Source organism: Strix aluco, chromosome 8 (genome assembly GCF_031877795.1).
Source record: "Strix aluco isolate bStrAlu1 chromosome 8, bStrAlu1.hap1, whole genome shotgun sequence".
NCBI classification, from domain to species: Eukaryota; Metazoa; Chordata; class Aves; order Strigiformes; family Strigidae; genus Strix; species Strix aluco.
In genome coordinates, this window is record NC_133938.1 from 25,295,809 (window position 1) to 25,312,014 (window position 16,206).

Below are 16,206 nucleotides of genomic sequence, written 5' to 3' on the forward strand. Positions count from 1 at the left end.
TCTTGTTTTACATGTTTAATATGACTTTTTGCTTGAGTTTGCTACAAAATATGTGACTTCCTTTATGAAATAAGTCACAAACAAGAGTCTGAATTAAAAAATGCTCCTTCTTGTATCTATATTTTTCTTATTCAGTAAAAGTTACAGAGTATTTCTTTTTGTCCACCAACTTTCCAGGTGACTATTTAGAAGTCAACTCTTTGGCTCTGTTTCCATTTAACCTGGAAATAATGATTTTTCTTTGTTAAAGCGTTTTGAGCTCTGCATAACAACAAGATTTTTATGAAGGTACATTGAAGTCCATTTATGAAGCAGAAATATTTTATATCAGCTCTACAAGGTGACAATTTACTATGACAAACCAGTGTCCCAAGGATCCTTCCTTTTGCATTTCCTTTAATAACTAATGTTTAGCAGCACTTACTAAAATAAATATGTGGTCTGATTTCTGCAAATACATGCTTTTCCCTCTAATGACACAAATATTTTGCAAGGTAATTTGTAATGAAAAATGTTCCGTGGTGGTTTTAAGGAAATCACCTTTCTTTGTCTGTTCTAGAAAATAAAAGTGACAGCCACTGACATTATGTTTCACTCAAACCCACTTAAATGTATATGAAATAGTCAAGGTTCAGGTGCATTCCTGAATGCAAAAATCTTTTCTAAACCCTTCAGCATTTAGGGAGAGTTATCATATTTCTTCTTACATACATAATACCACACGTTATAAAGAACTGTCATACCATTAATGGTTTGGGAATCCTGAATGGTGGCTATGTGGTGGCTAAGGGATCAAGACTTGTATGTCTAGCATGATAGTGATGTACTTTACTTTCACTATAATGAATCCCACTGAAATTGGCTCAAATTTAAACTAGTGAATAACTCTCTGCTTTCTCAAAAGCACAGACTTAAAGAAGTAAAATTAGTAAAATCTTAGTAACATTTATTTTAAAGACAAGCTATTTTTTCTGGGGCAAAATTCTCACATAGTTTGAAAGCTCCTCCAGGTAAGAATTTTCTGAAGGGACACTATAATCATTTCAGTAGTGCAGCTCTAACCATTATTAAGATATGAATGAGGTGCCTTCCTCAAAAAGAATGTATTTCTCTTAATTAGACATTACTTCTTCCCCTCTGCATTTGTTCTGCACAATATGCTTATTCTCTAAAGGAGAGACATTCTCAGCAACTTCTCTGAGCAAGAATTCCTGCCCCTCCCCTTCAAGAATTGCTCTTAATCTTTGTTATAAGTGGAAGAATCATAGTATTCTGCCTACACTTCCTGGAAACTCAGCCTAGGCCTGTGTCTGCTTTTATCAAAATATCCATCAAAGGTCAGGTAATTTTCCATACTCATCTAGAGACAAAGATGCTACCTATCTTGATGAATCAATTCAAGAGTGTTAGTGCTTCTCCCTCAAAATGAATCAGATATAATCACTAAGAAAACAAAGGATACCATTTCCATGACTATAAGCGTTCTCAGAATTACAATCTTATCAGATTCCACAGCTTCTTCCACTGTGGGCCCCCAATCCAGCACTTCCCTGGCTTCAGAGTTGGTGAGAGAAGACAAGGAACCAAGCAGCATATCAGTCAGTAGTGGCTAACTAGACAGCAGAGCTAAGCTCTTCACTAGTTATGTGATCAGAAAGCTATCAGAAAGTATGAGGTCAGTTAGGAAGCAGGGGACACCAAGTGCTAGTTTTAAAAAAGAAAGAAAAAAAAAGCTTTCTTCATGCTATCACTGAAGAAATACTGGAGATAAATCATTAGGTTTTTATCCTCTTTAGACTAACATGTAAAATGGTGATCGTGCTTTCAGTACTTATTTACTCCTTACATAGGAAAAAAATCCCCTGATTTACTGGGAAAAAAACATGCTGTTTGTTTTAGCATCAGGACTGCAGTTACTATTACAGGTTATTAGTACGTCAGCACATTCACTGTAAGCCATTTCAAAGGTCAAAATTTCCAAAACATATAAGGGATTTAGGAGCCTAAGTGATCCTCAAGAAGTCTACTATACCCATAAAAAAAAATAACTTGTCAGCTTCTCCAGCAACAATACAAAGAAACTTGACTGAAATCAGTTTGTGCTGCAGGGATCCTAACGTGGCCCAAAGAGACCAAAATATTTGTTTTATTACTTAATTCTTATCTTGGCATTACAGCAGTAACATAAAGTTTGCTTGACATCTTAACTTAGACTTGAAATAGTCAATAAATCAGTTTTCTTTTCTTCTCCTCAAACATGTCTTACACCTGAGCAAGGATGTCATATTTCTATGCAATATTTTGCACTTAAATTTCCTATCAACATCCACTTCACAAATGTTAATGCTGATCAAGGATATAAAAATAAAGGCTACAGCTCAAAACAGATACAGTGCGATGTTTTTCAGTAGGATCTTCTTCCTACTTCCATCTCAATTCTATGTTCCATTAAATGGGAATTATACTGCCCTTCATCTGAACTGAAACTTAACACGTTCTGAAAATTGTAATTCCGCATTTCCTGATGTCACACAGATCTAGTGGAGATTGTTATAAACCTATATTCATGTGATCTAATTTAAATGTGACATCTACTTTAAAAAGGATGTTTCACTCCTTTTTGCAAAAGCAGGAATGCCTCATAAAACAACATTTAAAGCCCTTTGTCAATTAAATAACATCAACAAATGAAATGTCTATTTTGAAACCAATAATTGAAAACAACATGAAAATAATGATAACACTAGCACAATACAAGTCACTTTCATGGTCATAAATACAATAGAAACAATTATAATCCTCGGAAATAAGTAGGAAAGACGGCTACCAACAGGTTGCCCTTGGTCAAGAGGTGCAGGAATGTGGCACGCTTCAGCACTACACTACTGCAAAGAACTGAATGTTTAACTAGACCTCACTAGGTGTTTTAACACAACAAAAAAAACCCACAAAAAAACCAAAACAAAAAACCCACAAACATACAAAAACCCCACATCAACACACAAGAAAACAGAATTTCAGTATTAGTTCTTCAGTTTTGTTCCAAATATTGGAAGAGTAACTATGAAAAAAGCTTGATTTGCTTCATTTACATTGCCAGAAGAACTTCAGCACAGAATTACACCCTGGAAAGTCAGATTCATGTGACTTTCACAGTGTACGATGACTACTTTATTATAAAATTGTACGCACATAAGCTGTTCCAAAAGACGTTGTCTGAGGAGAAAAGGTAATTATTCAAGAGTTGGCAAATATTCAGTTGTATTGCCAGTGCAAAGCCCTAGTTCTTTTCCTTTCCTAACACTTACAAGCAGTCACCGAGATCTTTCACTCTGTGATCACAGACTGCTCATTTGGTCCAGCATAGAAACACTCCAGAGCGTGCAGTGAAGACATCTTTTGCCTGTAGAGCTAATTCTGTGCAAGAGCCATGGAGTTAGTGAGGCAGGGGACTGCAAAAAAGAAGAGATCTCGTAGCTAAGAAGTAAAATGCTGGTTTAGTTAATGCAGGATTATATTCCAGCTCTTATCACAGAATTCTTGTATAATGTTACAAAATCTACTTATACTAAATTTTCCATACAGCACTCATTAATAATTCCAGTGCATTTAACAGGTTATATTAATTATATCAATCTGATTTGCAGAAGTGGTGACCTTTCAAAACTGCAAATTAACTGAAGTAAGGGGTGCTTTAAAGAGTACAGTGCTTGTCTCAGATTAAGCTTTCTGAATCAATAGATTGATTTTCTCTTTGGATCATTGTCACCAAAAATATGAAAATGAGTATGTGTGTAGCACTTAGCTACAGAATATGAGCACCATCATCAAAAAGCTTAAGAAGAAACTAATATTTTTAGCTGCGGAAAGTTTGAATAGCAATTCCATAAATACAGCCTGAACTATACATTGAGCAACACAGATATAATAATACACTGAATATATTTCCATTCTCTATACAGAGAAGAGAATCCTGTAGTGGGAAAATGGTATGTGACAGTAAAAACTGCCATAAGATTTAGAGACAAGGCTGCTTCCTGAAAACTGGGTACTTAATTTCATAACCTTCATGTCACTCTGTACATGTGACTTCTCAGTTTTTAAAAACATCCTCCACCCTCAAAAAAAATCAGAGACTCTATGAAAGGGCACAACGCTGCTCTCCCCAGGCTTTATCAGCAGGACTGGGATGTGTATATCTCCTTGCTCAGATCCGCCCCTTGGGGTTAAAGGAGTACCGATAGCATTAGGACATTTTCATCTTCTATATCGGACAGTGCTAGAAGACTTTCATCAATGAATTTTGCAGATATTTGTTCACAGCACAGGAGTGGTGAAACACATGGACTTTGGCTGCTATCTCAGGTCTTGCAGTATGATGTAGAGGCTTTCTATCACTTTTTTGTATCTTTCTCCCCCTCTTTTCAGCTGCTCTGTTCCCCACTGCCATCTCAGTCCCAGCATCCAATCTCTTCTCTTAAACCAGTTTCACCATCTTTCCTCTGATGTGTTGGGGTAGCAATAGTCGTACCATCACATCCTGACTCCTGGTCTCAAAACATTGATCTCCCCTCATTTGACTTCGTATCTGATCAAAACTTCTTTCTGAATGTTAATTCTCATAACTACAGAAAATTTCACTAAAGACACCGATTGCATCCACTAACACTGTGAAGATCAGACATCAGCCAAAAACTAGAAGATTTATCACTCTATCAATCATTGCAGTGCTTTTCAAAGACTACCGTAAAGATCTTAAGTGATTTTTTAAAAAGGATGTAGGGTTACATACCTGTTTCCTCCTACCTATGGTTGCTCATTGCCACAAGGACAAGCTGATAAAACAGATAGTTCAGATTTTTTTATTAAACAGTTATTACAAATACATCAGCTTCATTCACAACTCTGCTCACAGCTGCATCCTATGATCAGCTACTCTAATAGCAAACACAGCCATTTACATTAGCCCTTAACATTTCACAACAAAATCTTTTCACTTAAACTTGCAGCCATCTAGAACCCCAAAGTCCTTATGACCCTGAACTCCAACTCAGCAAAAGAATCACAACCAATTCCACCAAAAAAACCCCCCTCCATAGAGTTCAGTAAATATTTTAAAAAATATTCTATACTGTAATATGGATCCAGGTCACACTTGAATTAATTGCAGACGATTCCCAGAGCTTATGTCTACAGAGTTCACCTTTTGATATTCGGAGACATGATCTCATCCTGTGCAGCTCTGAAGACAAGTTCTGTATTTCTTTCTCCTTGCTTTTTTTTCAAGAGAAAAGAGTTACAGTGTGATTTTTTTTTTTTTTTCAATCTAAATAAATCTGTTAGGTCAATTACGGGTCAAAAATTATTATTGTTATTACTATTTATGAGCACTTAGATATGAGAATGCTGAATGTAACATAAAAAATTTCTGAACTGGACAGAATGTGGTCCCCTCTCTTTCATATACAGATGCTGTTCACATTAGCTCATCTCCCGCAGATAGAGTATCTGCTACAAGAATTGAGAATCAGTGGGGTGAGATTATATGCTCTCCCATACAAGAGAATGAATGTGTGTGTGTTTATAACATATCATCTACACATTCTGTTGTTTGTTTACCATATTTCACTCACTGGTGAGAGAATGCAATATGTTAATGAAAGGATTAAACAGCTGGAGAAAATAATAATTGCAAATAAATATAGTGCCTTTGTATGTGACCTGATTTTTTGTTTTTTCTATATAGCAAGAGAGGAGCTTTGGAGCACCATAAGTTTTTACCTGCAGCAGTTTTATCATTAAGAGTTATCTTCCAGGAATATGTGCATCAGTTGATATGTAAAGAAGTTAGAAGAGCACAATGTAAGACCTGCAATACATGGACCTATGTAGGAGAGTTTATTTTGGACCCAGGGAATAATTTATTCAGTTGTATGCTGCTTTAAATAAGATGTTGTATGTCCCTTTCTCAGAAAAGGAAATAAATAGCACAGGGGATTATGCAAGCTCTTTGGCTGGGCACATATGCTACTGTTACTTTTTCTCCTTGCCTCTATACCATTCCTTTTTAAGAAATATCCATGATGTCCAGAATCAGATCATAAACCCTTTGAGGTCAAGAACAAATTCCATCCTATGTTTGTACAGCATCTGGCTCAACCAGAATGCTTGATCGTGACTGTGGCCATTAAGCCCTACTGTACACACAGGTAGACAGTGTCATGGTTTAGACCCACTCAACAACTAAGTACCACCCAGCTGCTCACTCACTCCCCCACTAGTGGGATGGGGAAGAGAATCAGAAGTGTGTAAGTAAGAAAACTCATGGGTTGAGATAAGAACAGTTTAATAATTGAAATAAAATAAAAATAATAAATTGCAATGAAAAGGAAAATAACAAAAAGAGAGCAAAATAAAACCCAAGAAAAACAAGGGATGCAAATGAAAAACAATAGCTCACCAGCAACTGACCAATGCCCAGCCTGTTCCTGAGCAGCAGTCCCCCAGCCAGCTTTATATGCTGAGCATGACGCCGTATGGTGTGGGATATCCCTGGGGTCAGTTGGGGTCAGCTGTCCTGGCTGTGTCCCCTCCTGACTTCTTGTGCCCCCCTGGCCTGCTCGCTGGTGGGGTGAGAAGCTGAAGAGTCCTTGACTTACTGTAAGCACTGCTCAGCAACCACTAAAACATCCCTGTGTTAACATTATTCTCATCTTAAATTCAAAACATAGCACTATACCAGCTACTAAGAAGAAAATTAACTCTATCATAGCTGAAACCAGGACAGACAGTCAAACACACACAGGAGCAACTCCTTCATGACTTTCCAAGGGTTCAGTATTCATAACTTCAGAAAAAGTTTCACAAAATATTAACTTACAGCTGCACACTCCAATTTTTCACATCGTCTCAGTGACTAACACATGGAGGTCCTCTGAAAATCTTATAATTTTCTTTTATGAAAAAACAGTTCTCAAGTGTTTTGGAGCTTACAGTCAAAACTGGGAGTGTCTCCTCCAAACAGTTTTCTCAGGACAGCTCACAGGAAGGCAGGAGTTTGAGTTTGAAGACACCCAGTAGGTTTAAAAAAAAAATTACTTTATTTTCCTGTTGTAATATAAAGCCAAAGAAAATGCAACAAAATACAGTAAAAAAACCACAAAGGTAAAATAAATACACTTGAAAGCCTCTTTTAGACTTTCCACTGATGTCACCAATGAGGTGAGACAGGTGAGAAGCAATTCTGTTGTGAAGAGAAACAGAGAGTATCAACTGTAGAGGGAGCAGCTGAAAATGGCATATCTGACATGCTCTGTGCTATTAAAACATCTTCATTACTCTGTGAAGAGTAGTTTTTAGCAGCTGTGGTTTGGAAGCAATCCTTCCCTTGCCATTTAAGGCATGCTCCTGCAATGACGACACACTTGTTGACATCTCTGGAGCAGAATCACTTCCACTTTGTAAATGGCTCTCTTCCCAACATTAACACAAAAACTTAAACCAGCTACTGCACCAAACACTTGCCTGTTTATTCAGGGTGGTGCAAAACCGCATCTTAGCCGGCCCTTAAGCACAGCATTAACCACAGCAGAAAGACAAATGCAGCTGTCGCTTTTTTATTAGTTTTTGGAATAATCGGATCCTTGAATCTTAGAATTTTTGTGGGATCTTTTCTCCTGAACTCTTCTATGATTACTAATGAACTTAATACATCTTGTGTTGGTTCAAAAGGCATCTGTAGGTGAGATTTCCGTAACTTGTATGCCTCTAATACTATCTTACTGTGTATTAAAACTTATCTATTTTATCATTTCAAAATCCTCATGGCCAAACTGGCCAATCTTCAGAAAAGTATAAAGTGCTAAACTCAGGAGGCCAAACATCACTGGAATTTATAAAATTTTCACCTCCGAGTACTTCAAAACCTTTAAGTATAAAAAAACCTTGATCCATTAATATCAAGGATAAATAACTCTTTACAGATCTCACATTAATTTGCTTGAGCTGCCTCCCTCATATTCAGTACCATTCCACTGTAAACTTTCTAAACTGTAAGTACATAAATTGACACTGAGTTGAGCTATTATTATTCCTAACATTTTCCAAGAGTGAGAGTGAGTGTATTGGGCAGTTCTCAGAAACATTTATTTCTAAGTCATTTGATTAGCAGACTAGGACAGCAAAATCAGAAGTGCTACTAAGTTGTACTAATGCATATTTCTTACTGTTGTTGCATCTCTTTCCCTCAAACCCCAACCACATTTCATACATCAGATTAACACACTAGACTGCAGGTGTGTGGAGGATGTAGAAAAGTCTTTCAGTTCTGTTGGAGCAGCACAGTTGAGTACATAAGCATTAACAAAACTGCAAACAAGGCCAAGCATTTTCATGTACTTATTGGGCAGTCTCAAGTATCATAAATATTGTACTTCCACTCACGGACACAGATACATGGCACAGGCATGCACATTCACACACAGTATTTGGGGATGAGGGAACTTGTGTATTGCTTACAAGAAACCTAGGGCAATAATGTCTCATTGCCATCGGTGACCAAGTAAAAAAAATGACATATAATTTTAAAAATATGTTTCATTATCAGTTAAATTCTTCCAAGAAAGAGTGATATGAATAAGAAATCCTCCAGATACTCTATCCAAAACTCATTAAACCCAAAGATTTCTTGAAGGTGTATATGCATGCAATTTTGCATTCATTTTAGACATCGGAGGTCTATCTCAAAAAGATTAACTAAACTGCTGCACTAGCAACATTGGTTATCGTTCCTTTGATTATGTGAGCATATTATTTTAAGCCATATGCTGACAGAGTTGTCAGCTTGGCCTGCATTTCTCTAAAACACTTGGTTTACATTTATATTTTTATATTATTACCACTGAGATTCCTAACACACCTAGTTTACTAGACAGGCTCACTATTTTATTTACCCCTAAGCATGGAGGATGCTTCGTAACATGAAGCCTTTTGCAGCAGCGATCTGTTTAACACACCTTCTCATCTCATCTGCAGACACTGCAAGTAAAAAGCTGGCAGTCTTGTTCTTGTGTCTCACAAGGACTCACTGACCAACTTCAGTTATTTCACCCAACATTCATTAAAATGGAGACTACAGTTGATGTGATCATGTTTTAGAGAATTTCAGATTTGCTGAAGTTAAGCACAGTATGGGTTGTTCTTAGCACAAAAGTATCGGCTCCCCATTGACACCACCTGTGCTTTAGGACTGAGAACAAGGTAGAAATTGATGCACAAGTAATTTGTTTCATACTTTTCATTTTCTTTGCTCAGATACACTTTTCAAACTACTCTAATGCACAACCAGTTTCTTCAGATTAATTTGTGGTAGTTTACAGATTGCAAGAGACAAGCATTCCTCAGAATACTTAAGGAACTGTGACTCTACATTTTGCAACAAGGTAAGTATTAGTACTTTCAACTTAACAGATGATGAAACTGAGATCTGGAGAAATGAAAATGACTTGACACTTCACACCATCAGTTTTTGAGACAGCCTAGACTGAAGCTAACTTCTGTCTCTTAGATCTTATTCTAAAAGCTTGACTATGCTCTGCCATTTATCTTACGCTTTTTGCCACCTACATATGTCTTAACTCACAAACATCCAGAAACAGTTCAGGGACTAATACTATTTTAAATATTCCATCCACAGCTTCTGCAATGTATATGATTACCTGGAAAGGCTTTACTAGCCATATATTTTTGTACAATCTCAGCTGAGGGTCTGTATTGTACCACGTTTTCCTGAGTGTAAAATCCTTCAGCTCATGTAGGATGTATATGTTTCATTTAAAAAACTATTTTCTTATATGTTGTACAGAAAGCTTCATTGTATGGCTTCATTTTTCTATTAGAGAGCTAGTTTGATTATTTCTCTTTCTGTCAGGAAAAGAATGTATTTCAAAAGGCAATTAAAAATACTGCTCCATGGAGTCCACATTTTTGCAACAACAAAAAAAGTCATTCATGCACAACAAAAGATACCTCTAGAGCTCTGTGCAGGGCAGTGGGATTATGAATGAAGAACAGACAGATTGTAAGAAAAGACTTTGAAACTAGAGAATAGAAACCTAAGCAAGCAGGCTAGCCGAGGAGGCACTGACACAGGGGGAATAACTGCAAGAACAGTACCGCAAAGTAGTGGTATAAAAGAAAGGAAAAGTGGATCCTGTTAGCTATACAACACTATGGATAATATAAGCTGGCACTGAAGTGCTCACAGCGAGTTTCTAAAATCCTGGCACTGAAGGCCCCAAACTGCTTTACTTGAAAGGGAAAGAAGCCTAGAAATAGATAAAATGCTGTAACAGTTAACTGAAACACCAGTGAAAAAGATCTGTTTGCAAGTGTATGGATAACCTGGAAATACATCAGGACACACAGTACAACAGTCTGAGAGAACAGTAAAAGTTGCAGGAGGAAAAAAAAAAAAAAAAAACCACCACACAGCTTGCGCATCCGTATCTGTTATTTTCATCTTGATATTTACAGGAAGAAGTCAGGGTTTTACCACTTTAAAACTTTTCACCATTTTTTGCACAGAAGTGCCTCAGGGCCTAAACTGAGCTTTGAAGAGAGTACGCTATTCCCGCAAAATGTATTGGATGTTCAGTACTTCATAAATTTGCCTGAAGTAACTGCTTGATTTCTAGTTATATACTATTAAAGATGAATAAACGTGAATGATGCAGAAAGCAGTGCTCAGGGACAATCACTGTCTCCCAGGCAGAGCTGGCAGTCTCGGCCCCAGCAGCCAGCTCAAAGGGCCTGCCTGTCCTGAGCAGGGCACAGACATCCAGTCCAGCTCTATCCAAGCTGTTACTTTCCTGTAACACACAAGTTCTTGCTAGGGTTTGAAAGGAGTTCACTCACAGCCACAGAGAGCTGAACTCAGGCTAGCAAGCCTTGCCCAGCACAGGACACTTCCCTGCAGTGCCTCTTGTTCCTCTTCTGTCTCGGGTGCCATTGCTTGCAGCCACCCCTGCGCTCCTCAGCCCCAGGGCTGGCAGCACAGGAGGAACAGACACCCAAATGAAGGGGAATGACTGTAGCAAGACTCAGGGCAAGTCTGTGCTGCAAAGCATGGGGTAATGCAGAGACAAGGTAACTCTAAATGAGGTAGTTGAATGAGTACAAAGAGAAGTCAAGCCATGACAGCAGAGAGTTCATTGTGGGTTAATGTGCTCTGCCTTCCTGGTGGGCCAGATGTATGCTTATGAATATTAACTCTTAAAACTAGATCAAGAATGTAAACAGAGGACAGAACATTTTCATGGCCTGCTGTTCTCCTTTCCTTGCTCCCAGCATGGTACAGTATATACCACAATACAGCTGCACAGCAAAAGAAAACAGGATAATTTTCATGCACTATATACAATGCATTCACAATTTCAGCATAGAGACCGCCTGCTTCTTTAATGCATACACATGCTCCCAGGGAGGCAGGCAGTTCTGCAGATAGGTCACAGGAGTCAGAAAAACAGAGCTTGATGCCTGGTACTAAGAACATTTTGAAAAGTCACTTCATCCTGTTTCCTCTCCGAACTTCTTCTGCCTTACCTCATTATATATGCAATGTTTCTAACCCATTCACTGCTGATCTGTTCTTCAGAACCTAAATATATAAATGTAAGTTCACCAAATTAAATATAAAACTAAAGGAAGTGGTTTCCAACATACCATGCCACCGAGAGTCTCTGCATGGAAGCTTTGCGGCTTTAGGTCTATGCTGGTAAAACATTCTCAATATGTCAATATACTGATGTGAGTGAATACAGAATTACTAGCAAATGTATTTTCCATACTATGTAAATTAGTCCATTAGTCCAGAAGCAATGTCTCCTGCCCTATCTGCAGTTATAATCAATATACCCCATCAACAACCCAGCCATCTGCTTATTATGTTTGTGAAGGTCTAGGTAAATGGGTAATGACATGTTTGGTCCAAATCAGTAGCTAATTCTAGTCCAGAAACCATGTAACTGTGCTAGTGTGCTGCTGCTGTCCTCCAATTAGCACGTGTCCTGCTGGTGGCTTGGGTACAACACCATAATGAAACTGAACAGCTTCCGGTTTAGAAGTAGCTTGTGTCTGGCCAGCCCAGGAAGTGAGCAGGACTGCTTGCAACTCTGTGCATACACAAACTCTGTCTCAGTTGATTTTGAATAAAGTATTGGCACTGTGCAAGATGTGAAAAGCAGGCATTTGTTTCAAATGATTAAGAGGTCCCTGAGTGCAGGAATCTGGGGTATGTATTTCAGAAAGCCTTAAGTAAAAACAAAACCAAAAAAAAGATACTGTCCTAAACAGAACCTGCAGTGGGACATCCATAAGAGGAAAACACCAGAGGCTGTACTCTGAAGTCTTCACTTCACTTTCTTCTACTTTAATATCTATCCTCCTGCCAGAGCAATTCCCCTCATCCTTTATGCTACACATGAAATGAGCCAATATTACTAAGTTCTGCTACTTAAAAATTCAGTCTACCAGACTCTTTCCAAAGGGATAGACCAATCCACGAAAAAGCTTTTCACAGAAAGTCAAAGCCATAGGATAAGCTATACTGATGCTGATGTCTGTGTGAAGAAAACTTAACACTTTCAGGTGGAAACCTCCACAGCTGTTGGGCATAGAGACTTCATAGCCTGGTTTTTGTATGCCTGCCAAACCTTGGTACTTTTAACTTGGAAAATAAAAAAGTGACACCCAAAACTATCAAGCAATTGCTGAGTTTCCTGAAATAAAGGAAGTGGCTCAGAAGTGGGTGAAGGCTTTTGAAAGCTTTCAAATTGCTAATATTTTAGTGACGGGTGGGGGAGGAACCTGAATTAATGATCTAATGGAAAAAAAAAGTGATTGTCCTACAAGCATTTCTTTTTTCTAAATAGAAGCAAAGGTTTCTTTTCTGTGGTTGTTTGGGGGGGGGGGGGGGGGGGGGAGGTGGATGGGATGGGAGTGTTGCAGTTGGGGTTTTTTATTTGTTTTTCGGTTTTGGGGAGGTTATTGGGTTGGGGGAGATGTTTTTGGGGTTCTTTTGCATAAAGAGGGAATTGATGCATTGTATCAGGTATGTTAGCATAACTTTTTGGATGGGAAGTCAGCCTAGATATTAGAAAATGTATGTTATCAATCTTACACTAAAGATTTTAAGAAGCATGCCTCTGGCAACTACAGATTTTAGTAAAGATAGCTATTCCATGTAGGTAGAGATGAAAGACTAACAAATAGTGCACAAAACACTGATGAATTTAAGGGGATGTTTCAGCAGTGCAAAGGTTTACAAGGACAGATCAGACTCCAAGTTTGGTGTTTATTGGTACCGTATATTGGTACGTATAGGTACATCCACAAATATTACTCGTCTATTTCCTACCAGGATAACTAGCTGGATACATGCCTTTTATTTGTGGGATTTACATACTGAAAAGACCTTTGCCCAGGCTCTACATATTCTAACTTGTTTGTTTGTTTTAATGTAGTTTGATGCTCTTAAAAGCGGCTTGGTGATTACAGGAAATTAGAGACATTTTATAGGCTGTCTGCGCTTGTGGTGGAAGTCAGACAACCTTAAAATTTCTCCTGCCAGGTCTTCAAAATCACTAGGTGCAATAGGATCTTGAAGAATAATAATAATAGTAATAACAAAAGAATTCCCAAAGCCCACCCAACACTTACTAACAAGTGCCTGAAAATTGTTCTTGCCATAAAACCAAAGCCTACACCACCTTTTCTGAACATTGCTCCTCCATTAACAAACCCCTCCCTAGAAGACTACCCAGTTGCCCAGAGGTATAGGCAGAGCAATCTGCACAGCAAAGATGAAGAATAATGGTTCTGTCACCCTGACAGTAGAATCAATCTCTGTGCTAAACTACATGGTGAAAACAAGGTCTGTGAGGTTGAGTACTTGATACTACAGTGTAAGACTATTAATCTCTTTAAGTCTTCTAGACAGGAGTTAAAACTTATCATTTCTTTGAGGGTCTTCTGTTTAGTAAAAGTACATAGAGAGGAACTGGCTCAAGCTAGACTACTGTGTGCGGACAGAGAAAATAACTATTACTTGAAATAAAATACTGCTATCCCTCTTTCTGTCTTCCAGCCCTCTCTGTTAGCTAACACATGGACTGACTGTGGAGGTGGCTGAAAGAGCAGACAGTCATCTGCCCTTTCTGGAAAAAAGGGAGCAGTGGGAAGTCTCAGAAAGACTTATAAAATGGAAAGTAGGACAGCAGAAAAAAAGGAGAGGAAAAGCAAGAGATTTTGTTCTTTTCCTCTATAGTACAGCATTCCCTTGTTTTCTTATAATATCCAACAGCTACCAACCAGATTCATTCAGTGCTGCCTCTCTTCAGACTTTGAAGGACAAGAGAACTAATGCTCAGGCTTCAAATGCCCATCTTAGCTAAAAGCAGATAATTTTCTTGCTTACATCAGTATAAATCTGGAGTTACTATAGTGACATGATGATAGAAGCACGCATAAATAAATTCAATGTATGTGAAAAGAGATTTCAGCCCTGCATATAATTTGCTGCTATTTCAGAATATGTTTCAAGCCACTTTTTAGGGTGAACGTTAGAGAAAATCTTTTGTGTCTGCTCTTAGCTCTCCCAAATTACATTAACTAGCTAAACTGATGGAAGGTACATATACATAGAAAGCTGGATTTTCTTTTCGAGAAAATATTTTCTTAAACATAGATCCATTTTTGTCTTTATATAAAAGCATTACCTCAAAATTAATCGCTTTTCTTGCTACTCACATTATCTGTTACATCTAGCATGTTTTGCATGATCAACCTCTTGGGCTCTATCTTTTTCTTATAAAATTAAAAAAAGTCAAGCAACAAATTCACCTGCTGTGGGGTAATTAGACAATTAAAATTTTTAAACGCTCTTTAAGAAGCAGTTTTTATAAAATAAATAAATCATTTATATTTTATAAAATTAATATAAAATAAGTAATTTCCCAACTGTAGAGATTAACTTACAATGTTTAGATTTTTTTACTAACTCCATTGCAGTAAAAATCAAAACTTGAGGAACTGTAAGCAGATTCTGAGATCAGGGAGTGTCTAAAATGGATGGGAAGATTTTTTCTTGAAGGATTTCAACATGGAAAACAAAGTACTTCATCATGAGATGAAACCAAACATAAAGACTATGTTGAACAGGTTCACATAAGAGATCTAAATGTATTCTTTTTCAAATACAACTGCAAATTTATTTTTTTAAAAAATTATTCATATAACTCTCACATATGACCATGCGGAAGACATTTTAGCCTCGTACATTGCGCGTCGATCTTCCTGATCTAGGTTCTAACACCATTGCATGCAATTGTATTCTAGTTTCTGAACAAAGATGTTATTTCTCCACTTTGCAAAGCTTTTCATTTGTTTTACTTCTACAGAAGACATTCAGGGATCAAAATGAGACAAAGAAATATCAATTGCTACCTACCTTTGACAAAAGCATCCTGTCTCAGAAATGCAACGCCAAATGCTAAGAGTTTAAGCCACAAAAACATGGTTATTTCTGGAAATCAGGCGTATCCTTATGAAACAGCATGTGTGTGTCTCTGGAAAGCAAAATAAATGTTATCTGTCTGCAAAAGAATTTCTCAGCAAAACTTGAACCAGAAAGGAGAATAACTAGGCACATACATTGCACTGCCTGCTTATCTGTGAAGGAGTCGCTTCCTCTGTTACCCCAAACTAACCACTCGCAAACTCACTACTCAGTTTAGTGATGTCAGAGACAATTACTTCTTCAAAAAAAAATTCTTTCGGTTTCCAGGAAGTCGAGAGGGTTTTTCTTAAGTTGCTACAGTAATGCTCAGCTTCCTTAATTCAAATGAAATAGATTTTCAGCCATTTCTTTCTACCAAGGAGCTAAAGGAGACTTAACTTTACAAAGAACTGGATTTAACAAACAGTCATTCTTTCTCTCCATATTCACTTTTCTATTGCATATATTCACTGAGTCCTTTCTATGTTATGGATGCTTCTTGAGATCTCTGTTGAGAGAAAGAGAAACCCAAACCATCAGTCAACAATACTAGCAACAAGGCCTTCATAAAAAGATGCATCCCCAAGTGAAGTGACCGCCGATTAAACGAAAACCCTTTAAACATGAGATATATTTCTGAATCTTTCCACAAG

General features: G+C 37.6%; 1 protein-coding gene across 13 annotated transcripts in view; it reads right to left on the reverse strand.

Moving 5' to 3' along the window:
• Positions 1–15,775, reverse strand: part of PTPRC (protein tyrosine phosphatase receptor type C) — a 65,895-nt gene extending 50,120 nt beyond the window's left edge. For 12 of the 13 annotated variants that reach the window (XM_074832735.1, XM_074832734.1, XM_074832731.1 and 9 more), the window contains exons 1-2: positions 15,709–15,775; positions 15,506–15,623 (exon numbers count right to left, since the gene is read on the reverse strand). In XM_074832735.1, coding sequence (XP_074688836.1) covers positions 15,506–15,572 — 67 coding nt within the window. In that variant the 5' untranslated portion in view covers positions 15,573–15,623; positions 15,709–15,775. Of the gene's footprint in view, positions 1–15,033; positions 15,049–15,505; positions 15,624–15,708 lie in introns of those variants that run through there. The other variant, XM_074832736.1, reaches the window with a different exon arrangement.
• Positions 15,776–16,206: the final 431 nt, after the last annotated feature.